Source organism: Anabrus simplex, chromosome 6, assembly GCF_040414725.1.
Source record: "Anabrus simplex isolate iqAnaSimp1 chromosome 6, ASM4041472v1, whole genome shotgun sequence".
Taxonomy (NCBI): Eukaryota; Metazoa; Arthropoda; class Insecta; order Orthoptera; family Tettigoniidae; genus Anabrus; species Anabrus simplex.
This window is the reverse complement of record NC_090270.1, coordinates 157,640,295-157,666,889: the sequence shown is the minus strand read 5'-3', so window position 1 is coordinate 157,666,889 and position 26,595 is coordinate 157,640,295. Positions and strand designations below refer to the sequence as shown.

At 37.5% G+C, this 26,595-nt stretch overlaps 1 protein-coding gene across 3 annotated transcripts in view; it reads right to left on the bottom strand.

The window, feature by feature from the left end:
- The window catches only part of px (plexus), a 742,022-nt gene that overhangs the window by 563,237 nt on the left and 152,190 nt on the right, over window positions 1-26,595 (bottom strand). For all 3 annotated transcript variants that reach the window (XM_067150020.2, XM_067150021.2, XM_067150022.2), the window contains exon 6: window positions 15,759-16,001. In XM_067150020.2, coding sequence (XP_067006121.2) covers window positions 15,759-16,001 — 243 coding nt within the window. The remainder of the gene's footprint in view (window positions 1-15,758; window positions 16,002-26,595) is intronic.

Sequence of the window (26,595 nt, the reverse complement as noted above, 5' to 3'; positions counted from 1 at the left end):
GAAACTGAAATGTTTTGGGAGGAGCTTGAACAACTGATTTCAAATATCCCTGACAACCATGTTAAAATTATGCTTGGAGACTTCAACGCGAAAATTGGACAAGAGAGAAAATATCGCACAGTGGTAGGTAAATGGCCAGCACACAAATTGACAAATAGAAATGGTCAAAGATTAATTGAGCTTTACACAGACCGTGGGCTTATTCTTGAAACCACAAGATTTAAGAGTAAACCACACAAATTAATGACCTGGAAATGCCCTAATGTTAAACTGGGTAAGTTTCAGATAGACCACGTAGCAATGGATAAAAAATACCATAGAGAAATTTATAATGACAAAGTCCTTCGTGGGGTGGACATCGATTCTGATCATTATATTTCAAAGATTAAAATCAAGTTAACCCCAAGAAAACATCACAAACCATTTAATTCACTAGGAGGAGGAAATATGACCCCAGCTACTTAATAAATAATGCTGTGTATACAGGGAGATCCAAAACACCTCTAAACTGGAAACGATTATTGATAAACTGAAAAATATTGCCGAAGAAATTGCTCCTATGAAAAGGAGAAAGAAACACGCCTGGTGGAATGAGGATGATATGGCAATACAGAAAAGACACAAAGCATGGCTAAATGACCAACAAAAGAAAACGGCACAATCTCGAGATGAACCAACTATTGCTGGAAGACAAACAGCCAAAGAACTTAGAAGAATCAAAAGAGACCATCAAAAAGAAAACCTAGCTAACATAGATGAATCATTCAAGCAACATAAGACACGAGACTATTACAGGACATTTAAACAATATCAATCAGGATATACTCCACCTACACTCATGATGAGAAATAAACAAGGACAACTAGCACACAATAATGAGGAGAATGCCAAAATTCTAGCTGATAACTTTAAAGAATTACTAAATGCTGAAGACCCAAAAGAATACCTAGAATTTTCACCTGATCCAAAAAATAAAACACGCTTAGACAAGGTTATTCCACCAGATTTCCATGAGGTATTTCAAGCGATTAATTGGCTCAAGAATTATAAAGCTGCAGGAGAAAATCAAGTGGTTGCAGAGCTGTGGAAGAATGAAAATAACCAAACACTTCAAAACCTACACAAACACATCATAGACATATGGAACTCTGAAAAACTGCCTGCAGAATCGAATACAGCTATAATTCATCCAATACAAAAAAGGGGGATAGACTGGATCCAAATAATTACCGAGGGATCTCTCTACTTGATATCACATAAGATCCTGTCTAGAATTATCCTCACGAGAATTCAAGAACAGCTCGACCAAGAACTTGGAGAGTATCAGGGGGATTTCGACCTGGAAGAAGTTGTCCTGACCAAATCATTAGTCTTAAGTGGATTATGAACCATCAAAGAATGAGGAACAAAAAGCTAGTTATCACTTTTGTTGACTTCAGGAAAGCATACGACAGTATTAATCGTGAGTCATTACTGAAAATCCTTAAAGAGTTTGGGTTACACCAGAAACTCATTAAGTTGTCCAGCTCCAGTCAGAATGGAGATTGAGAAGGGGTGAAAAAGAATGTCCAAATTAACTGATATTGTGGATGGATGTGTGTATGTTTCAGTATAACCAAACTTGAACATATGACTTGCTATATGCAAAAAAATACTTTAGAGGTAATAAACCCCTAGCATCCTTGGGACAGGGGTAAGGAGGGGGTGACGTAAACATAATTGAAAATGACCAATATTAGTGTCAAATCCATAGTTTTCTGGGTTGCCGAGATAAATTGTGACACTCTTGAATGCCATTTAAGTCCAAGATCTAACCATCGTCGTCTTCATCTCCCTCTACTTCTCTTACCCTCTATAACAAAGTCAATTACTTTACTAGGTAACCTATCCTCCTCCATTTGCCTCCCATGACATCACCACCGTAGCTGGTTTATGCGTACAGTTTCATCCATCGAGTTAATTCCTAACTTAGCCTTTATCTCCTCGTTCCAAGTACCCTCCTGGCATTGTTCCCACCTGTTTGTACCAGCAATCATTCTCGCAAATTTCATATCTGTTACTCCTAACTTATGAATAAGATATCCTGAGTCCACCCAGATTTCGCTCCCGTAACGCAAAGTTGGCTTGAAGACAGACCGATGTAAAGATAGTTTCATCTGGGAGCTGACATCCTTCTTACATAATACTGTTGATCGCAACTGCGAACTCACTGCATTAGCTAATAACATTCCATGGCCGTTTATTTCATCTCTCTTCCATATTGAAGATTTCCTAAAGTCAACATCGTTTTGTCACTTTCAGAAAAATAAATGTTTTGTGGGAGAATCTATTTTGATTCGCCTTGTCTTAATGTGATGTGCCCTGTGACTTCCGGAAATCCTTATGTGCTGCTGATGAAACCATTCTGGGCCATCTGCTTGGACTACAGTAAACATTGCCATGTCAATCACCTTATCACTAGATTTAGAAATGCTTTCCTCAAAAAATATTTGCTCCTCTTCATTTAGAGACCTATACAAGAATACTTAAGAATGTACTTGGATTATAAGAACATGTGACAAGTAACAATGCAAATATTAGAACTAACAAACCGATCAACATGTCGTCATACGATAAATAAATCTGGTTTTTTTTCTTTCTTTTTTTTCTCTTGGGTCAGGAACAACACTTTTACAATCATGTTCTAACACTTTGCAGTCTATGGAAGTTAACAACAATTCTATTACACTTCTGCAATTCCTGTCTATTTCTGTTTGATTATCCTCTTGTATTATTCGGCTTACGGCACAGTTTATACCTTGAAGGTCATTTTTTGTTAGAGAGGCTACAGGAACTGTACAGTTAAATTTTTTCTTGTGAATATCTCCATTTGCTTTCCCTTTGAATATTTTTCTTTCTTAGTCATGGTAGCACTAGGTATCCCCCAACTTTGTGGCAGACTAGTCTTGGAGAAGGAACATTCACTGTTGATATAATATGCAATGTGTTTACAAGTTCCTCATCCTCCTGACAGATAGGGGCATTCTCCACTTAAAACATTGCTTTCCAAATCAATCTACACAAACCTGAATAACAATTAGAAGTTTCATATTTACTTAGTGCAAGCATATGGAAAGGATAACAAAAATATACACAATTTTACAGTTACCTGAAGTTATAATGTGTACAGTGGTAGTGTCACAGACGTTTGCCGTATCAGATTTGCAGAAATAACTGATACATCATCTCTTCTTATTTCCTTCATTTCATTCCCATGTCCAATAATGCACAAATTTTCATCCTTAGAAACTGACGCAAAGCAAAATTTTGTACTTTTGCATTGAATGCTCAGATCCATAATTTCTTAATGTCACTCTGGAACTAAACAGTAGATGCAAAGTCCACACTTAATTTGCCTTACTAACGCTGTGCTGTGCCACTAGTACACCCCGCACAGCACCTACGAGGTGTGTTCAAAAAAAGACCGAACTTTGTAAATTGCGCGCAAACCGCAACATTGAGCGAGTTGTGACTGTGGCGGCGCCTAGCGGCAACTTCTGACAACAGACCGCTGCTTTCCGCATTCCATTGCCTGCATTATCAGTTGAGTTAGAGCCTCTGAAGTGATTGTGTGTGTCACATGTTCGTCGAATTCTATAATGAAACAGCTTGAGGAACAACGTGTGTGCGTGAAGTTCTGCTTCAAAGTTGGGAAAACGTTTGTGGAAACACTGGAGATGAGACGTGGGTGTACGGTTACGATGTCAAAACCAAAAGGCAATCATCACAGTGGGTGGGGAAAGGTTCTCCTCGACCGAAAAAAGCACGAATGAGTCGTTCAAACATCAAGGTGATGCTGATTGTGTTTTTTGATTGGAAAGGCATTGCCCATCACGAGTTTGTACCCCGAGGCCAGACAGTGAACAAAGAATGCATTTGATAGATGCTGTGCGCAGGAAGAGGCCTGAACTGTGGGAAAACAAATCCAGGATGTTGTACCCTGACAATGCGCCAGCACATGCCTCTCTCTTGGTCCGCCCTATTCTCCCGACTTGGCTCCAGCAGACTTTTTCTTATTCCCCAAATTGGAAACCACCTTGAAAGGACATCGTTTCCAAGACATTGAAGAGATCAAGGAGAATGCGACGAGGCAACTTCGCGCCATCAAAGAAAGTGCATTCCAGGAAGCATTCCAAAAGTGGAAGAAACGTTGGCAACACACTGTTGATAGTGCAGGGGACTATTTTGAAGGGGACAGTCTGTGAAATGATGTAAGCTACATAATAAAGTTTTCCTAGCCACAGTTCGGTCTTTTTTTGAACACACCTCGTATAACTATATATAGATAGATCTGGAATTTTAGATCTTGGGAAAGACAATTTAGAAGTTTACTTTGGCAAAACTGTAAGTTGTATCGACAAACAGACTGCGCCACCAGACGGCTAGACAGAATCTATAACTGGTAACAATTTCAGCAGTTGAAACATTCTTGTTTTCTCAATTTCGCTCTGAATGACAAATAGAAAGGGATAATATATATATATATATTGTGACCGTATGCTTCTATCCATGTAGCTAAATACAAAGTTGTATTACAAGACTCTGGTTTCTTTTTGTCGGCATGGCACGTGTTAGCTCTCTGTGGCTAGGCGGCGACATGTTTCAAACGAGAGGGGAGTAAACTAGTTTGGATCAGAAAATAAAAGTAAAAAAAGAAGGGAAGAGAAAAGAAATAGCTGGAATATGTACACTTACAGCTGCACCTTATAAAAGTAAGAAAAATATTATTAGTGATGTCGACGGCACGATATATTTGTACTTACAAATGTGTATAAATTTGAAACTAGACCATACAGTGGTAATATCATCATGTTTAAATTATAATATTAGTAATTGAATTTATATCTGACCCTGAAGAGTATACATGTGATTTTAATAACAATTAATTGAAGGAGCTGACAAGAATTCAGTATCTGAACTCACTTATACTTCCGACAATCAGTGGTGGTAAAGTGCTACTTAAAAGGAGGCCATACGCGTGTTCATTCTCATTTCCAGTCTCATTCGATTCTCCGACTATTCTCATTACACTGGTCAACGAGAACGTCGCTATACATCATGGGAGAACGTCATTTTACATTCAGCTGTCACCAGGGACAGTGAAGACTTCTATCCAGTGTCTATCCTATACTTAGAAAATTGTGCCAGTCTCTACTACTACGATTAAATGTACTCGACCAACAGGCGTCGAATGTATGCGGATAACTAATTATAAGTACGTGTTGTTCAATATCAATTTGTAGGATTGTGCCTAGAACTCTTTCTAATTTATTCTGTGCAAGTTTCAGTGAAATCATCTGGAAGTGCAGAGTTGAAGAGGATCTCAAGTCAACACTACAAGGAGATGGAACTTACGACTGTGTCCTACCCATATTTCTAAACCAGCAGACCGTCGCCAATGGAGGAGAAATGCAGGAATTTCAACCCTAGACAGATCAATTAAGGACGTCACAAGCTACACATGAAGACCACAGTATAAATTAAGTCGACTACGTCTTTGTTTAATATCTGTTCTATGTAGTAATTTATTTCTTATTTCTTTATTGTTTTGGTGTGGTCTCATAGTCTAGTAGTTGATCTATTTCTTATATTACTTCACTTAATTGTTCCCAAATGTCCAAGTTAAGATATGAAATTTTGTTTGAGTATGTGTGTCATATTCCTACCCACATGTCACAGGATTCTGAAATTATTATTGAAAGTTTATCCATGCGTTATCATAACCATCCTTTCTTATTTAATGAATTTTACAACATTAGTGAGTTAATCTGTGTCGTAGGAATTTATTGAGCTAATATTTTCCACATATTTTTCGATATTTCGGTGATATTTGGACTTACATTCGTACCTCGTGGCAATTGCATTATGTCATCAGGATGTTAATTCTGGAATAAGGTCATAAATTAATTAGGAGTACATGAGTAGAAATATATGATTCTCAATGGTATATTTAATCGTTGAGACGAATTTAATGAAAGTAAGACTTGTCTCTTGAATGCTAGCATATGTTCTTATGTGATTTCTGACTACATGTTTTGTGATATACAGTTATGGAGAATAATATTCATCATTGTAAGGTTGTAATTACATTATGAATTTATGGTGAATTAACATATGTGATAAGAGTCGTCCGATAGTGATTTACGACGTGTTTTGTGCGACGATATTTTACTGTGCGATATTGAAGGTTGATGGAGATAAATGATAATTCTTCGAGAATACAAAATTGTAGTCGCTTTGATCAAGTCTTCTGATGATGATAATAAGAACATGTTAGTAGGCGTAGTCAACAATTCCGACTTAATTTCTATGAATAGATTTATCCTGTTGTAAGTTGTGGAAATCATTGATTCGATGTTACGAATGTTTTGTGTGAATATATACTGGAAAATGATTGAATTTGGACGTAGATTCTAAGACGAATATCCATATCAGGCAGTAGTTGGATACCAGGCGAACTCACTTTAATCGCACGAATTCTTAACCATATGGAGACTTCATATTTTCAGTAATATCTCAGAAAGGAATTCATTGGAGAGTGGGAATGTTAATTCATATGTAGACAGGGTCAAAATAGTGTAAATAGTTCTTCCATAGATTTGTTCATGTAGTTAGCTGGTAGAATTAGACAGATTTTGTAGTTATTGGAAATGTCTTGTAAATTTTGGATGTATATGTTGTATTGACAGATGGAATAATCAATAATATTTCAGTTACTTATAATTCACGTTGCCGACCGCATTTCAGCGATGATAAATTTTGATTTGATTGTTTTGAGGAGGATTATTAATTTCAATTCATTCAGAATGACCACTTAAGGCTAACGTTAAACATTAATTCTCATACGGAGATAAGTGAAGTACGCTGCCAGGAAGAACAGGATTTTTGGTCGGGCGACTACCGAATTATCAACACAAAATCAAACTGGGGAAATGCAGGAGTTGGTTTAATAATGAATAAGAAAATAGGGCATCGGGTAAGCTACTACGACCAGCATAACAAAAGAATTATTGTCGTCAAGATAGACACCAAGCCAATGCCCACCACAACAGTGCAGGTCTGTATGCCTACTAGTTCCGCAGGTGATGAGGAAATCGAAAGAATATATGAAGAGATAGAAGATTTAATACAATATGTAAAAGGTGACAAGAATCTAATTGTGATGGGAGACTGGAATGCAGTGGTAGGCCAAGGAAGAGATGGTAATACAGTATGAGAATTCGGATTGGGACAAAGGAACGAAAGAGGAACTCGGCTGGTTGAATTCTGCACTGATCATAATTTAGTCCTTGTCAATACTTGGTTCAAACACCACAAACGACGGCTGTATACGTAGACGAAACCTGGAAACACTGGAAGGTATCAAATAGACTTCATTATGATTAGGCAGAGATTCAGAAACCAGGTGTTGGATTGCAAAACTTTCCCAGGAGCAGACGTGGACTCTGACCACAACTTGTTGGTCATGAAATGCCATCTGAAGTTGAAGAAATTGAAGAAAGGAAAGAATGCAAAAAGATGGGATCTAGACAAGTTGAAAGAAAACGGTGTGAGTGATTGTTTCAAGAAACATGTTGCACAAGGGCTAAATGAAAAGGCCGGAGTAAACACAATAGAGGGAGAGTGGATAGTCAGGAAAAATGAAGTCAATAGGGCTTCTGAAGAGATGTTAAGAAGGAAGAAAAGATCAACTAACAATCAGTGGATAACTAAGGAGATACTAAACCTGATTGATGAACGACGAAAATACAAGAATGCTAGAAATGAAGAGGGCAGAAAAGAATACAGGCGATTGAAGAATCAAGTGGATAGAAAGTGCAAGGTAGCTAAGGAAGACTGGCTGAAGGAGAAGTGCAAGGATGTCGAAGGTTGTATGGTCCTACGAAAGGTAGATGCTGCAGACAGGAAAATCAAGGAAACCTTTGGAGAAAGGAAATCTAGGTGTATGAATATTAAGAGCTCAGATGGAAAGCCACTTCTAGGGAAAGAAGACAAAGCAGAAAGATGGCAAGAACATATCCAACAGCTGTATCAAGGTAAAGATGTAGATAATTTGGTTTTGGAACAAGAAAGGGCTGCTGATGCTGATGAAATGGGAGACCCAATTTTGAGGTCAGAGTTTGACAGAGCTGTGAGTGACCTCAACAGGAACAAGGCACCTGGAATTGATGACATTCCCTCTGAATTACTGACTGCCTTAGGAGAAACCAGCACGGCAAGATTATTCTATTTAGTGTGTAAGATGTATGAGACAGGAGAAGTCCCATCCGATTTTCAGCAGAATGTTGTTATACCTATTCCCAAGAAAGCAGGTACTGACAGGTGTGAAAACTACTGCACCATTAGCTTAATATCTCATGCCTGCAAAATTTTAACATGTATTATTTACAGAAGAATGGAAAAACAAGTTGAAGCTGAGTTGGGAGAAGATCAATTTGGCTTCAGAAGAAATGTAGGAACACGTGAAGCAATCCTGACTTTACGTCTGATCTTAAGAGGATCGAATCAAGAAGGACAAGCCCACGTACATGGCATTCGTAGATCTAGAAAAGGCATTCGATAATGTTGATTGGACAAAGCTATTTAAGATTCTGAAGGTGATTGGGATCAGATACCGAGAACGAAGAATTATCTACAATCTGTATAAAAATCAGTCTGCACTGATAAGAATCGAGGGCTTTGAAAAAGAAGCAGCAATCCAGAAAGGAGTGAGGCAAGGCTGCAGTTTGTCCCCCCTCCTTTTCAATGTTTACATAGAACAGGCAGTAAAGGAAATCAGAGAGGAATTTGGGAAGGGAATCACAATCCAAGGAGAGGAAATCAAAACCTTGAGATTTGCCGATGATATTGTTATTTTATCTGAGACTGGAGAAGATCTCGAGAAGCTGCTGAATGGTATGGACGAAGTCTTGGGTACGGACTACAAGATGAAAATAAATAAGTCCAAAACAAAAGTAATGGAGTGCAGTCGTACGAAGGCAGGTCATGTAGGAAATATTAGATTAGGAAATGAAGTCTCAAAGGAAGTAGATGAATATTGTTACTTGAGTAGTAAAATAACTAACGATGGCAGAAGTAAGGAGGACATAAATGCAGTTTAGCACAAGCAAGGAAGAGCTTTCTTAAGAAAAGAAATTTGCTAACTTCAAACATTGATATAGGAATTAGAAAGATGTTTTTGAAGACTTTCGTGTGGAGCGTAGCATTGAATGGAAGTGAAACATGGACGATAACTAGTTCAGAAAGAAAGAGAATAGAAGCTTTTGAAATGTGGTGTTACAGAAGAATGCTTAAGGTGAGATGGATAGATCGAATCACGAATGAAGAGATACTGAATTGAATTGGTGAGAGGATATCGATTCGACTAAATTTGACAAGAAGAAGAGATAGATTGGTAGGACACATCTTAAGACACCCAGAACTTGTGACGTTGGTTTTCAAAGGAAGTGTAGGTGGTAAGAACGGTAGGGGTAGACCAAGGTATGAAAAGGACAAGCAGATTAGAGCAGATGTAGGATACGGTGGCATGGAAAGCTGCATCAAACCAGTATATGGACTGATGACTCAAACAACTACAAGGAGATAATTGAGAGCAGATATACCCGATGTCTTGATTTAATTTTTACTTCTTTTCTAAAGCATATTCAAATGAGATTTTCAATCATAATAAAGATTTTCAAGAATGTAACTTCACTAAACGTCATTATGAGGAAATGTAATTTCATGAATTCTAAATATTTTCTATTCCAAACACTCCATTAAGATTTAATGTATTTTTCAGATTTGTCCGAAGAATTATACTCGACGGCCTCATTTATCAAGATTCAAAAAAATAAAATGGTTAAAACAGTTCGATAAACAAACAAAAAAATGTTCATAAACCAATTCTGTTAGAATTGTAGGGCAAAATAAGTCGAATGTACCATCCCATTTGTTTGCATTATTTTTATGTCACGTCAAGAATCTTCACTAATTTAGTTTAACGTAGCGATCATTTCTCACAATCAGAGCTAGTCAGGATGGCAAAAACATTTTTACTTTATGAATAAACCATGTAATGATTCCATCTGATATCGATTATTTTCTTATTTCTGAACCTACAGTTTAATCCTGCCATTAATGTTTATTCAGCCATTTATGTCATGTATGAACTGAGCACCCCTGGGGTGTCTCTTGTTCTCCGACTTGTCTATATGGGCCCAATATATATCGCGAGAGAATGTATACGTGCAAACGTTCATTTGGAATTTGACTGTGGATAAACAATATGTTGTATCGACAAACAGATCGCAATGTATTGCTTCAAATTATTAAACATTATCTGAAGTATTCTTTATAAGTACCATAAGTCTTAGTTTTTCATTTTTCACATATGTTTTATAGTAAAAGAATGGTTAAATATGCTATTCCAAAAATTTTTACTAGACTCAAGTCTATAAAATGCTCATTATAAGCCTGTGAGCTACGTGGTCTTTCTTTAAGGTTATCAATTTCATGTACCGATTTATGTTTTTCTGTTTTCGGAGACTGTTTTCCTAATTTAAAACATGTTAGTGGAGTTTGTTCAATAACAATACAACAAAGTGTTCAGTTTTTATGTGGGCATGGTAGTTGGTGCAGGCTGTCTTTCATTATCAGTTACTTGGGAATGGCTAAGTTTCCCTGAGGCCTTAATGAGACAGACAGACATTTACCGGGAATCAATGTAAAAAAAAAACAAAAAACACACAGACTTTCACATTTCACGTCCCACTTTTACCACTTTAGACCTTGGATTACTTCTCTGTATAAAACTTCTGCCTGGCATGTGATTTAAAATTAGCAATGCAGTGTTTTTTGTTTGCGAACTGATGATCTTCTGTTTCCTATTGCTGTCCCTTTTTCAAATATTTTCTACTAGCTGATGTACCTGTTTTGCTACACAATTATATATTGTATACAGAACTAGGTTAAGTAGTGCATACTTTGTGAGTAAGATGTATTCAATTGCAAAGCTCTTCACCTTACCCTAGAAACGCGACGGAGAAGTCACCATATGTCTTTACTCATGAGAAGTCTGGGCAGAACAACTTGCCTACTGCCAGTCACAACTGAGTACGGCAGGTTTCATTATAATGACAGTAATCTATTTATCGGAGATGAGTGGCAACAGAAGAGACAAAGCACATCGCAACAAACAATGGTCAATGTAATATTATTGTTGATCAATTTTATGAGCTTTCAATATTGTAGGCCTTCACATTTAGTTTTCTTCCAATTTTGTGATATTAGGGCATGTTATGTAAAGGAAGTCGTCCTTTCATTCGTCACTCCCTCTTGTCTTATTCTTCAAGCGATCGTTCCTTTACGTTTTTTTCCCATTTTTATAATCATCTCCACAATGTTCCTTGTCGATACGGACCAATGACCATACGTTTTCACAGCATAAAATAATCATGACAAAAACCATCGCCAGTTAACATGATTGAACAACATTTCCATGTCAGCAATGCTCAGCGTTGATATGGACTAGGCAACAATAGTCTAAATTCACGAATTCTCTTATCATAGTCATCCCCTTGTGTGGGTGGGGGCGGTAGAATAACACGCACAGCATCCCCTGCCTGTCGTAAGATGCGACTAAAAGTACTGAATTAGATATAGCTGTTTTTATGTAGTACTTTTTGATAGGACCAATAACATAGGTTATTCAAAACAAATTTTAGGCACCTTCCCCCTAAACTACCATTTCATCCAGTGTGAATAAAATAATTTATAGCCTAAACTGTAGTTAGTTATTTTCCAACTTTATATAACGATTTTCATTAAATTCAGTTCACTCATTTTTACGTAGTTCGGTGTTGATATGGACTTGCAGCAAAAAATCTCAGTTACCACACCCGGTACAGTAAAAATGTGTAAAAGATAAATGGTCAGAAATTTAACTCTATATAACTTTAGTTATGTAGGATTTATCAATAGGCCCACTAATAACTTAAATATTTGAGAATTAAGTTTTAGGCCTTCCCTTAAACTACCATTTCACTCAACGTGAATAAAATTATTTATGGCCTAGATTGTAGTGGCTCATTCCCAGATTTCACATACCGATTTTCATTAAAATCGCTTCAGCCATTTTCTCGTGATGCATGCACACACATACGTACGTACCTACCTACCTACAGACAGACGGACAGGAATTATTAAAAAATTAAAAATTGCATAACCTTGTTACCAATACAGAAATACCATTCTTTTTAAATTCTGAGCAAAGTACAGACATAACTCTTATTTTATATATATATATAGATTAACGTTCGTTCTTACCGTGTTATCTTGTGTCATAGAAATTATAATAACAGGTGTTTTCATGCATGTGTTAATGTAAGTCAATGAATATATTCCATAAATGAATATATTCCATACTACGATCTCCTCGCTGAGCTCAGCAGTACCCTAAATATGGCGATATGCGCATGGACATCTCTTCCTCAGTCACACGCTACTGTGCAGTCGGCGGTGTGCGGCCTTGGGTATTGCAGCTGTTTCCTCTTGCAAGTTATGTTGTGCGTTACATGTAATCGTCGTCCTCTTGGAAAGTCATAAGAATGGTTTAACTGAAAGTTTTTTCTGCCTGTATAATGAATTTGAACACTTCTTGTAGTTTTTCATGCAAAGTAGATGCTAGAACAATGTCATCGGCATAACTTAATATGGAGACTACTTTTGTTTCAATTTCTTTCATTACATCCAATAAGGAGCTGAGGGGCAATTAAAGTGGCAATGATCAACCTCATGTCACTGACTGGAAAGTCGGAAGTAGTAATTGATTTCATAGAAAAGGAGAATACCGTATAGCTATGATTGGATTAAGCAAGGTTAAGTGGAGAGGAAAAGGGAAGAAGTAGTCCAGGAAGAGATACAGTCTCTACTGGAGTAGAGGACATCAGCCAAAGAATGGAGTTGAGATAATAACCAACAAGGCACAGATGAGTATGTAGATACAATGGACTACATAAGTGATAGAATAATAAAGATACAGTTAAGGACAGAGAATGGAGTAATAGATTTTATCCAGATGTATGCACCCAAGACTGGACGAAAGTCCTTAAGACACAAGAGAGTGAGGGGGGGGGGGGTTTGAAGTGGCTATCATGGGTGACTTTAATGTAATGGTGGGATGCGATAGAAAAGGAATCGAAGATGTAATTGGACTTTTTGGATATGAAAAGAGGAATGAAGAGGGAGAAAGTTGGCAGATTTCTGTATGACAGATGGGTTGGTAAGTGTGGGCAATACATGGTTCAGGAGGAAGAACAGGTGTTCCTTATAAGCCAACTAGGTAAAGATGTTTTATTCCAATGTTTTTGGATGGGGAAACAGAAGGGCAAAGACAGTAATAGATTACTTCTTGGTGGAAAGAGCAAATCGTAGAAAGTTTTATGTAACAGTTTTGCCAGAAGAAGCATTTGATCGAGATCATAGAATAGTGCTAGCAGAAAAGAAAGTAGGAAAAATAGTGAAAATGAAAGAAATAAGAGGGAGGAAAATAAAAGTAGGGAAATTAAAATATATAGAAGTAAAAGAAAAATTCCAATACACGCCGAAACAACACATACCCATAACTGAGGTGGAGAGGGTGGAAGTGGAATGGGACATGTTCAAGAAGGCATCTGTATGCTGCGTAGAGTCCGCTTGTGGCAGAATAGCGGAAACAGTGAAAGTTAAAGAGACCATGGTAAAATGGGGGGGGGATTTACAGGAAGCTGAGTAAAATAAGAACAAACCATGACAATTATGGAATACGGATAAAACAAAACAACAAAACAAAAGAAAGAGGACATCAGAAAGTAGTAAGAAAAGCTGGGAAGGATATACACGAGAGTTAGAAGAGGTATGCGCAGTATAGCATTAAAACTACGTTATATGGACTTGGAAGAGTCTACACAAAGCAGGAAACCAGAGGAGATAGGAAGGATCACTTTGATGAACTCCTGAATGTGAGAAGGAGTGTAAATGATATAATAAGAGGTAGAGTGTGAGAAGACAGAATCTGGGAGTGAAATCACAATGGAAGAGGTGAAAACAGCTGTCAAACAAATTAAAGTAAGAAAAGCAGCAAGACTGGATGACTTGTGTGGAAATGATAAAAGCAGCAGGACATGTTGGTCTATAATGGCTGTAGGAGAAAAGGAGTAAAAATACAAACATTTAAGAAGAGGGATAAGGAGATATGTAATAATAATTTTTCAGGCAGCAAAAATGTCTGAAAGTGTAGTAGAAAAAAGAATGAGAAGAAAGGTGGAGGGACTATTACAAGAAGAGCAATATGGCTTTTGGAAGGGAAGATCAACGCAAGATCTAATCATGAGGCAGTTAATGGAAAAATCTTGGGAATACGAAAGAGATAATTATGGTGGTGACACTGCTTGAGTAAGAAAAGGCTTACGAAAGTGTACCGAGAGCAAAGGTATGGAAAGTAATGCAACAGAAAGGATTTGGAAAGCAAATGATAGACGATGTGCAAGCAATCTACAAAAATTGTTGCAGCAATGTCCAGACACATGTGGGAAGAATGGAGTGGTTTTGGGATGAACCTGGACTAGGAAGTGAGCTGTCACCACTGTTATTCATAATGGTTAGAGACAAAATTGTAGAGTATATTGCTATTACAAGGACATTCTGAGGCTGATTCTCAGGTGAAACACCAGCAGCTAAGCTGAGCTAATCACATCCTTTTTTTAGAGAATATAAATAATAACGAATGCTCAAGATCCCTTAAACCACTGTGTCATAAGAAACAGTGAGCTGTCAGAATTTTGGCCAGAAAAAATACTTCCCTGATGTCCTAGTAAATCTATGGACAAGGTTCAACTTATATTTAGGAACTTTTAAATCAAATTACTACCTTCAGATTGAATCCCATAACCTTGAGCACGGGAACCAGAGCCTAAACAACTCACTGAGCAGCCAGTTATACCAACAGTGATCAGAGCAACCCTTGGTGTATATCATTAATAATATGGTAACATTCAATGGTTTACAAGAGCTTGCAATTCGCTCAGTCTTCAGAATCTTTTTTACTGCAACGGAATGAAAGCTGTGTGAACTTTGGAAATCTCATTCATAAGCTGGAGGGATATAAATGAAATTCTAGTCTGCTTCATAAAATACATAACAGTCTATAATGTCCGGCTCCATGGCTAAATGGTTAGCGAGCTGGCCTTTGATCACAGCGGTCCCGGGTTTGATTTCCGGCAGGGTTGGGAATTTTAACCATCATTGGTTAATTTCCCTGGCACGGGGGCTGGGTGTGTGTGTTGTCTTCATCTTCATTTCATTCTCATCATGACGCACAGGTCGCCTACAGGCGTCACATCAAAAGACCTGCACCTGGAGAGCCGAATCCGTCCTGGGATCTCCCAGCACTAAAAGCCATACGCCATTTCATTTTACAGTCTATAATAAAGTACAAACACATTCATAATATGTACAACTGACCGTAACTTCTTGGACTGATGACCTAGATGTTATGCCTCTTTAAACAACAACCAACAATTTCTTGGTTGATATGACTGAACTAAGTTAAAGCAGAAACAATTTCAGTAGTTTCACACACACGCACACATACGCACGCACGTGCACAAAGGTGCAAAATAATTACAAAATACTTTTGAAATTTAAAAAATTAAATTAAAAATACTTTGTTACTTTTACATTGATATTTAAAAAAGACATACCAATTTCTCCGATCTCTCTCCTGACGGTAGTCTTGCAACTGTAGCATCAGGCGAGTCTTCTGGTGGAGGAGGTTGGGTGATCCAGTTGTACTCACGTTTCTCAACAGGAAGCCCCCAGCGCTCATATTCCAGAGATTGAGTACGTAAAGTCTCATAGCAATCCAGGCACACAACAGCGAAGTCTCCATTTTCCAACAAGAGACTCTTCTCTGGTTGGTGGTGATATCGTAGAAATGGAAAATCCTGTTCAGTAAAAGAAAATCCCTTAAAATAAGAAAAGTTAAAGATCTCTTCAGCAAAAACTGCTCTAAGTAAATTGATCATCATCTGTTCAACAAAGAGTTAGCACATTAGCACAACATAAAATAACATTATTAATAATAATAATGTTATTTAAAAAAGACATACCAATTTCTCCAATCTCTCTCCTGACGGTAGTTTTAATGTTTAACATCTCAATTGCTATTTTACGATACAGTAGATAATTGGACTACATGGGTCTCTTACACTTTTGCAACATTAAATGCCCACTAACTTCACTAGGAATTTGATCCTGCAACCCTGAATAGAGTTTTTATCTAGCTGTTTAGTGCTGCATTAATACAGGTGGTATTTGGTACTGCTCAAACAGGAAAGTGCTAGACTATGGAGGTAGCATCTATGACCTTCAAGCGCAGCTCTAGCAACGCCCTGCTATGGAATGGGCTGCTGATGGTAGGGATCAAACTATTCCTCTTAAATGCAAGCTTCAACTTCAGGACCTATACAGCATATTGAAAGGGAAAGGCCAGTGTTCGACAAGAATGACAAGAACACTATACAGTAGGTCTATGTACATCATCATCTAAAGATAAATAAATTGACAAGAGGGTCCACCTTTTCAATACGATATATCAAGTAAGTGATATTACATCAGTCTTGGGACTAGTTTCAGCCACTTAGTGGCCATCTTCAGCCAAATAAAAATTAAACAGATTATGTGATAACTAAAACATATGTATAACAAACAAAGACAATGTTGCAGTAATAATAATTATAACATTAAATTACATATAATAACAAAATTTATGGTTATGATTGTCGTGGATACGACATCCTAACTGGTGTAAAACCTTCAATTATTATGTTTAATATATTTTAATTATATTTTATTAAATGCTAAATTATTTTATTAAATGTTAAATATGACTAATACATGGTTTCCGTGTAAATATGTATTATAAATTCAAATAACCTCAAATACGTATTGTGTATAAGTTTAACCTCAAAATCTATATAGCCGAAAGCTGTAGATATCTCTATAATGTTTGTATATTAGGTTTATTCTACTATAATTTGGTATATATGAAGGGTTGTGAAAACTTAATGTAAGGTTTATTATCCAGATACATGTAGAGACATTAGGAATGTTGGAGAGATTTCCATGTGTATTGGTAAATAGTAAACTAACGTTCGAGTTGAATCCATCACTGGAGTACTCCATTAGACTAGCTGGTCGACTGATGTTTCAAGTGTGTTCCATTTAGAGTGTTGTAAGAACCCTTCCAGTAATCGATAATTCTAGACGATTGATCGAACAGTATATATATTGAGCTGTCAGTCAGTGAAAGAGTGGAGTGTTGGACTCGGAGCGACTTTTGGGCACTGAGGTCAGCGAGTTCAAGAAAGCGTATGTTACAGTGCGTGAGTCAGTGTTGCTGATATCTGTACTTTTCGGAATCAACTTCAGGAGTCATAGGTTGTATTGCTGAAGGCTGCTCCTATATCTAGATATGCCGCCAGTGTGTTCTGACAATAAAGTAATTACACAAGGAAGTGAACGTGTTCTCCTGTGATATTTATTTCTGTTAAATAAAATCGCAGTTGAGACCGATATGATCTTCTTGTCACTTAGGACCTCAGGCAAAGAAGTACTGGAAATGGTAGCCAGAATTAGGAATAAATAAATATACAGAAAAGAAATTAAAAAGGAGAAAAATTATTTATGAGACTCGCCTCTAATGTCTGATGTAGAACAAGCACTGACTTGCCGGAGGAAGCAGGCAGGCCATGTAACAAAGAAATGGGTAGGGAACTGACTTCTTGTATGAAGCAGGCAATGTAAACAAAGGGGTAGATAAGGAGAGGAGGAGAGGGGAAGGGAGGGGAAGGGAGGGAAACAAGCAGAGGGTGGGAGGGGAGGGTAAGGGAGAAGGAGCGAAGGGGTGTCTAAGGTGGGGCTGAAGGATGTGGAAAGAAAGACTGCTGTTGAGAGGGGAATTTAAAGAGATTATAAAAAATTTAAAAAATTCATTTTATCTGAGACATGATTACTAAAGATGGGAATTAAAAGGTCAAATAAAATGTTTGATTTATCTGAAATTTCATTTAGATTGAAGTTAGGATTGAAAAACTGTTCCAGATAGATAAAACAATTTTCTGTAATATCGAGCAGGGGGCCTTTTACGATGATGTTTTCGAGGTGTATTGAAGATGCTTGTATGATGATCATCAAAGATACCTTGTATAATAAACAGGGTCTGAGGTCATTTTACCCTTTTACCTTAATGTGAGATACAATATAGGTAATTGCGCACAAATATCAAAGGATGAGATAAGATCTTTGCTATTTAATGACACCATGCAAATGTGAGCCATGTCACAGATGAAATGTGTAAACATTACTTGTGATTAGTGTGTACAATAGATTGATCTTCCTGTTAGCTAATATTCTTTTAATAGATGAAGTTGGTACTAAGAGTTGAAAGTAGATTTTTTCAGGTTTCTTTCACGAAGTATACCAGAGGCTGCAGAGTCATCGGAGATCTTGATCATTATTGTTGGTGATGATTGTATTTTCAGTGACTTGTTATTTAGGTGCAGCTGCTGACGGAGTTCAGAGGAGGTTGATTTCATTTTTATTGTACAACCTTAACGTTTGGAAAGATCATAATGTTGTCCTATGTTTTAATGATCATTTATTGACATGAGTGATAGCAGTACAAACAGGTTATTGGTGCGTTCAAGTTGCTTAGCTAGATTTTTAATAAGTGATTACTTCAAGACAATAACGGCATATCGAGACATATATTTTGAGGTTTGTGAATATCAGTACCAAGAGAACATGATTTCATTAATTTTATTTATTAACCAGAAGACTGCTGAAGTGAATGATGGACTTATAGTTTGAATTAAGCGTTCAGCAATGTGAATGTTGTTTTTTTTAATTTTTTTTATTTTAAAGATTATCATTTGCGACCAACATGTCTGATTGTGATAGAATTTGATTATGTAAGATGCATAACTAACAAAAGTCAGGGATTAGGATTGTTTTTGATTAATTTGACTTTCAATTACTACTAACATCCATTTGTGTTGCTTCTCTAATATTGTAGTTGTTATTCCAAATTTTGATAGTTATTAAACGGAACATCCTTCCACGAAATGAATTTTTCTCGAATTTCTTGTTGATAGAATAAGTTAGTATCATAATGGTTTAGATTAAGTCATTAGTTCACAAGCATCTCCATACGTCAGTCAGATCTTAAGAAAATAAACGGTGCGACTTTGTGACCAGGCTCGACGAACGTTCATGTCCCTTGAGTGGAATCTTTTGCATCTCTGTGACACAAGCTGAGACATAACATTTTCAACTACAACCCAGAAGTTAGAGATGCGTGAAAGGTCACACTACTTTGATGTTAAGTGCGGTATAACTTGTTGGGAAGATATACTCTCCAATAACAAGCTGAAAATAAGCGCACACGTGTTGTGTATTAACGTCAAGCAGCTGCGAAAGGCGTTCAGTCAACGTGTAAAGCACAAGCCTGCGGCCAGTGACACATCTACCTCCATACTAACAATGAGTATTCTACTACTAGCAGTTGCCGGCGATGTCCAGCTGAACCCAGGACCGGAGGTAAATACCAGCCTTAGCATCTACTATCAGAATGTCTGTAGTCTTAAGAAATCACTTGTGGAGTTTAACGTCACTCCGAGTGATATATATTAAGATTGCGTGTGTTTAACGGAGTCCTGGTTCGACTCTTCAATCGACAATAGTGAAATACTGCATGACAATTATCTTATTTTCCACCAAGATAGGCAAAATATCATTACTACTAAGAACAAGGGAGATGGGGTTTTAATAGCAGTGAACTCTGCTTACGGTGCAGTGCAACGACCCGACCTAGCAGGAAACTGGGAATGTGGTGTTGTGAAAGCCACCCTTTCCCCTGGCCGAGCAATGTACATAGTCTGCTGTCACCTGCCTCTGGAAAACTTGAACGTACAGCTTACAGACTTCCGAGAAACTCTGGCTCGAATCAATCGCGTAGCAAAACAAAATGACACTATTATCGCGTGTGGTGATTTCAATATAAGCCAATTAGCCTGGGCCTCATATGATTTGGGACCTATTAATCCTATCCTCACCCATGTCAGCAAAGAAGTCTGCTTTCTTTTAGAGATCACCAATGAATTTAACCTTCGCCAAGTTTGCAGTTTTCCAGCACGAGAAAATAACTCCCTGGACCTTGCTTTCGTGTCTGAAAAAGTCGCTAATAATACCCTGTGTGAAGCAACAGAACAGTTATTACAATCAGATCATTCTGCGCTTCAGCTCAAATTTCATATTTCCCGTGTTCTTCGTTTACTTCAGACTACAAAATCATTATTCGTATGGACAAAAGCAGACTTTCCTCATCTAAGAAATATCTCATCCCGCTGTCTATGGAACTTGCTCGAATCCTGCCCATCCCCTGATGCCGCAGTCGACTTGTTTTATGACTTACTGCACAGCGCTCTTAAGGACGCCGTACCTTCCCACGTAATGAAGATGCCTAATCTTCCCTCTTGGTATGATTCTGAACTTACAGACAAAATGCAGGCAAAGGAAAGAGCAGAGAAACGAGCTGCAAGGTCTTCACTTCCCTCAGATTACGTCGAATTCGCGACACTAAGAAAGAAATACAAACAAATGCAGCGGATAAAGTACAGGAATTATGTCGGGTCTTTTGAGGAAGATATTATCACACACCCAAACAGATTTTGAAAATTTATTAATTGCAAATCAAAATGTAGGCGGCTACCCTGTATGATGATTAATGAAGACAAGGAAATTAGGACACTGAAAGAAATTCTGAATAATTTTGCTGACACTTTCAAAAAATTCCATCCACCCAGAGTTCCCTGTAATTCTCACACCAAACAATTCAGGGAAATTAACTTATCATCAGTGATAACTTCAGCATCGGAAGTCTGCAACATCTTGAAGTCGATGGATACGAAGAAGTCATGTGGTCCAGACCACATTCCAGTAATTATGTTACGTGAGTGTGCTGATGAGCTGGCAACCCCACTAGCCACGATAATCAACTGGTCTCTTCGTACAGGCAATTTCCTGTCCGAATGGAAGAAAGGAAATATGATTCCAGTATTTAAGAAAGGTGACAGATCTTTATTTGTCAATTACAGACCAGTAGTTCTTCTTTCAATCATTTCCAAAGTAGCGGAAAGAATCATGAACAAAGCCTTGTACAGTGCAGTCAGTGGTTTAATTAATCTCTCTCTTTCTTAGCATTAATCCCGACTTGCAGGGTCTGCTGCTTTGCTACATCTCCTCCATTTCTGTCTGTCGTTGACATCTTCTGGTATTAAGCCAACACTGTGCATGTCTTCCCTGATGTTGTCAGTCCATCTCTTTGCCGGTCTTCCTCGTGGTCTTGTTCCCTCTGAGTTGATGCGGAGCGCTGTTTTGGCAACTGAGTCGTCCTGTTTTGCCAGAAACGCTCAACTACCACCAATCTTGCTGTGTACTCCCACTTCATATCTAGCACTCTGGACAATTACAAGCAGGTTGATGCCGTGTACACGGACTTTTCCAAGGCTTTCGACTCTGTGCAGCACAAAGCTCTTCTGACTAAGTTATCAGCATATGGCATTCATGCAAGCTTACTTGAATGGTTTAAATGCTATCTTTACAACAGGAGATATTCAGTAAAATATGAGAGTATCATTTCTCATCCTTATCAGCCCATGTCTGGTGTTCCACAAGGTTCACTACTGGGACCTTTGTGTTTCCTTCTATTTGTTAATGATCTGCCATCACAAATCCATTCGAACAACTACCTGCTCTATGCTAATGACCTTAAACTCTACAGGGTAGTTGAGAAGATGAGTGACTGAATTGTTACAGTCTGATATAAATAATATTAGTGATTCGTGCTAAAAGTGGCATTTAACCCTAAATATTTCGAAGGGCAGTCCAATATCCTTCACGAGAAAATCGCAAGTCACTGTATCCAATTATCATATAAAGGATCAAGAAGTGAAGCGTGTTAATAAAATTAATACCCTGGTGTTATTTTTAGCAATCAAAATGGTCTACCTTTCAATGAGCATGTGTTAAATATCGTTAACAAGGCATTTAAAATGTTAGACTTCCTCAAAAGAAATTGCAAGAGTTTTAAATCTATTGTCCCTTTGAAAACCCTGTATTTCTCACTTATACGATCTAGTCTAGAATACTGCTCTGAAATGTGGATCCCCTCACAGCAATACTTAGTTAATACAGAACTAGGCGCAGGTATGTCAACGAACGTTTCATACACAAATGTATCGGTGATTTCCTTGACTGTTCCACTTTACTCCAGTTGCTCCCAATTCATGTTCCTTCCCGCACCACCCGACAGGCTGTCACCTTTCACTTACCCAGGTGCAGAATGGAATCACACAGGAATTCTTGATTTATTCAGGCCCTAAGATCCCTGAACGAAATTAGCGGGATGATGGATATATCTCACTCGTCAGGTAGTGAAATTCGCAGACATCTTATGGACGCTTCATAGACAGTGTGTAGTTCCTTGTAACTTGTTCTGTGCATCTGGTAACAAAGTTATACTTCCTTCCTTCGGTCATTTCAAATGTTAAACACTTTTCTGTTTTCATGGTTTCTTTTCTCCCTTTTGTGTTTTGTAAATATGTATATATTATATAGTTATAATTAGTAGTAGTAAGTGTTATTAGTATTGTTATTATTTGAATGCATTGTATCATCTGTAATTGGAGAATTAATAACTCTGTTGATGATAATAGTCGCCATAAGACCTATCTGTGTAAGTGCGACGTAAAGCAAATAACAATAAATAAATAATGTTAATGATAAATAAATAAATCAAATCAAATCCTGGGGAGAAATTCTTCACTGATTCCTTTGATCCTCTTGTAAAATCCAAAAATGGAAGTATCTGCATACTATCGGTCATTGATGTTAAAGTGTTTGGCTGTTCCTTGCTCGTAAAATTAATTCCGCTTCCACTGTTAAATTGCTATTGAATCATTTCTTTGCTGTTGCCATTAATGTTGCCATTTCTTGACACGGCACAAGCCCAAAAGCTTATACAGTATTATATCTTTGCTATTTTCGGCCCTCCCAAGACTTTGGTGTCGGACAACCCCTCTGTTTTCACCTGTAATCACTTTCAGAACACGTGCTTCTCATGTGGTATAAAACACGTCCGCCTTAGTCCACACCACCCTCAGCCATCTCATATCGAGATATTCCAACATAACCTTAAGACATGTCTATCTGCCTTTCACCAGAACAACCAAACTCATTGGGATTCCTGTTTATCCTTTTTGCTTAGGTTTCAACACTGCCGTCCATGAATCCTGCCATTTTACTCCTGCCAACTATTCTTGAGCAGAATACCTAATGATCCGTTTATGTTGCAGTGGAATATAGAATATCTGTCCGCTCCTTCTCGCCACATGACTATCCAGGAAAAATGGAAAATTGCTTCTGAACATATCTTTTTTTTTGGAAGGCTGCTGTACATAGCACTGACACAGATAGGTTTTATGGTGATGATGGGACAGGAAAGGTCTAGGAATGGGAAGGAAGCGAACATGGCCTTAATTAAGGTACAGCCCCAGCATTTGCCTGGTGTGAAAATGGGAAACCACGGAAAACCATCTTCAGGGGTGCCGACAGTGGGGTTCGAACCCACTATCTCCCGAATACTGGATAATGGCCGCACTTAAGCGACTGCAGCTATCGAGCTCGGTACTTCTGAACATCTAATCAAGGCAAAAAAACAAGGTAGCCCAGAGATACAACATGGGAAGAAAACCTGTTCCTTTTTGAGTTGAAGACCTTGTTTTGGTTAAAAGATTCCCCGTCAGTTCTGCTGCTGACCACGTCAGCGGGAAATTGTCTCAAAAGTGGTCAGAACCAAACAAGATCGTCAAATTTTTGGGACCAGTGTCCATCAAATTGGAAGACATAGCTATTCACGTTTCATCTAAGCCTCATGTTTCACCGTTAAAATCATACTATTACATGTTAAAAACCTCAATATTGGTCCGTCTTGAAAATTTACAGTTTGAAAATAATAAAGGTGTTCATTAATCCACCTATTCAATACTTTATTTCCACTTATAGTGGTTACATAAACACCATCATCATCATCATCATCATCATCATCATCAGTTTTCCACTCCAGTTGCCCGGGTGTGGTTTACGAGCACTCTCCACTTCTGTCTGTCCATGTACCACTCTTCTTCACCCTTAATTTAGGCCATCTTCAGCCTAAAATAATCTTCAAAAGTACATCTATTACAAATAGAAGCTAAAAGATTAGCTAGTTACTAAAATTTGATACACATAATGTGAATATGGATACATTAATAAAAACATGTTAATGGAACACTTGTCAATGAACATACTAAAACTATCTTGACAGAGACTAAAACTTCTTCCATTAAAAATACATAGTTCTAATAAAAATGGGTTCAAATAAAATTGTTTGTGGATTCACCAATGTGATAATGCATATATTGCCAAAGCACAAAAACGTATGTCATGTACACAATATGTTCAAGGCCGCTGTTAAAGTCGAAAGCATGAAGACATTAAAACATTCAAAGGTAGATCTACGTAAAGGCGAAAATGAAAGTTCAGTTGAATTATCATACAAGAAGTGGCCTTTTGTACAGGCAGGACTATTGTCAGAGACCGTTGTCAAGAAATGCCGGTAGATTCTGGAATAATGTTCACTGTAACAGAAGGAAAGGAAGTCTTAAAATGGTGAACACAAGGAAAGAACTCTTAACGTTGCTTAGAATAGATGAGGTACTTACGTGTTTGTTTGTGAGTTATCTACCGTTATCTACTTGTTATCTACCGTTGTGTTAGTAACCGCCCTTTTGTTGGTTCTGAGTCCCATATTGTAACTGTGCTGCAGAGGCAGTAGTGAACTCAGAAGGGGGCAGTGTGGAAGGGAGGAGAGGATGGGTAAAGTTAATTGTGACGAGGTTGACGAAGGGGCGGAGTTATCATATGTGCTGGAAGTAGGCCTATTATCTGTAGGTACGGGTGGAGTATTAGAGTATGAAGAATTAAATATATTAGGCATCCTACCTTTATTTGAACTAACCGTCTTTAATAATTTAGGCGTTAATTCATGTAACATGCTTTTACTGTCCATGACGTTATTAAGATTCTGATCCTCATTATACGTTTGGTCTAAATAGGTATATAAACTTTGCGGTTCGTTCAACATTCTTCCTTTTTCTATATTTCTTATCAGCACTAGATCTTTCTCTATGGATTCAAATCGGTGACCAGACTCCCTCATATGTAAACTCATTGCTGAGTATTTTTTATGGTTTTCTGCGTTAACATGTTCCATGTATCTTGCTATAAAGCTTCTCCCAGATAGTCCAACATATGAAAAATTACACGGTGTACATTTGAGTCTATATACTCCTGACCCCAAATAACGATTTTTGTCATAATTAACTTTATTATGATTATAGAATATGGATTGGTTATTATTAGTAGTTCCAAAAGCTATAACAAAATTATGTTTTTAGAATACATTAGTAATCTGGTGTATAGCTGGATTGTTATAGGTGAATGTAGCATACTCAGTCTCTCTGGTTTTGTCTGGTATTAGATTTGTGGATAACCTGTTCTTGATTTTATTGATCAGTCTATTGATCATTCCTATCTTGAAACCATTCAATTTAGCAAGACTCCTAATATAATTCAACTTTGTCTTCAAATTCTTGGGAGATAGAGGAGTTCTAAGTGCTCTATATATTAAACTGGGAAAAGATGCTTGTTCATGTGAATTAGGGTGTAATGAGAAATTGTTTATAGTTGTAGATGATTGTATCAGTTTCTAAAGGTTTGGAAATCAAGAGTGTTATCCTTACACATAACTGTTACATCTCGAAAAATCAATGAGTTATCAAGTTCTTCCTCTTTTGTGAATTTCGAATTGGGTTCGATTTCATTTAACTTATCTAGAACTGCTTGACTATTAGTGACGTCTTTGTTTATAATTACAAATGTATCATTTACATATCTCAACCATAAATCAATTCCTTTAATTTTTGCTGTTTCGTTGTGCTAGATTGAATCCATGAATGTGTCAGCAAGGATGCCCGATACTGGGTCCCCCATTGCTAATCCATTCTGTTTATAAGTTCTAGTGTTAAACGAGAAGTAATTATTATCTAATACGAAATTTAATAATCTAGTGAATTCTTCTACTTCCAGTTTACTAAGAGACTACTGTGTTTACAAATATTATCCTGAATAGTATTAACAGTTCTATCTGTCGGAATATTCAGGAACATATTCACTACATCATACGAGCATATCGTCTGATTGGGACGCATGCCAAACTTTTTTTTTTTGCTAGTTGCTTTACATCGCACCGACACAGATAGGTCTTATGGCGACGATGGGCAGGGAAGGGCTAGGAGTAGGAAGGAAGCGGCCGTGGCCTTAATTAAGGTACAGCCCCAGCATTTGCCTGGCGTGAAAATGGGAATCACGGAAAACCAT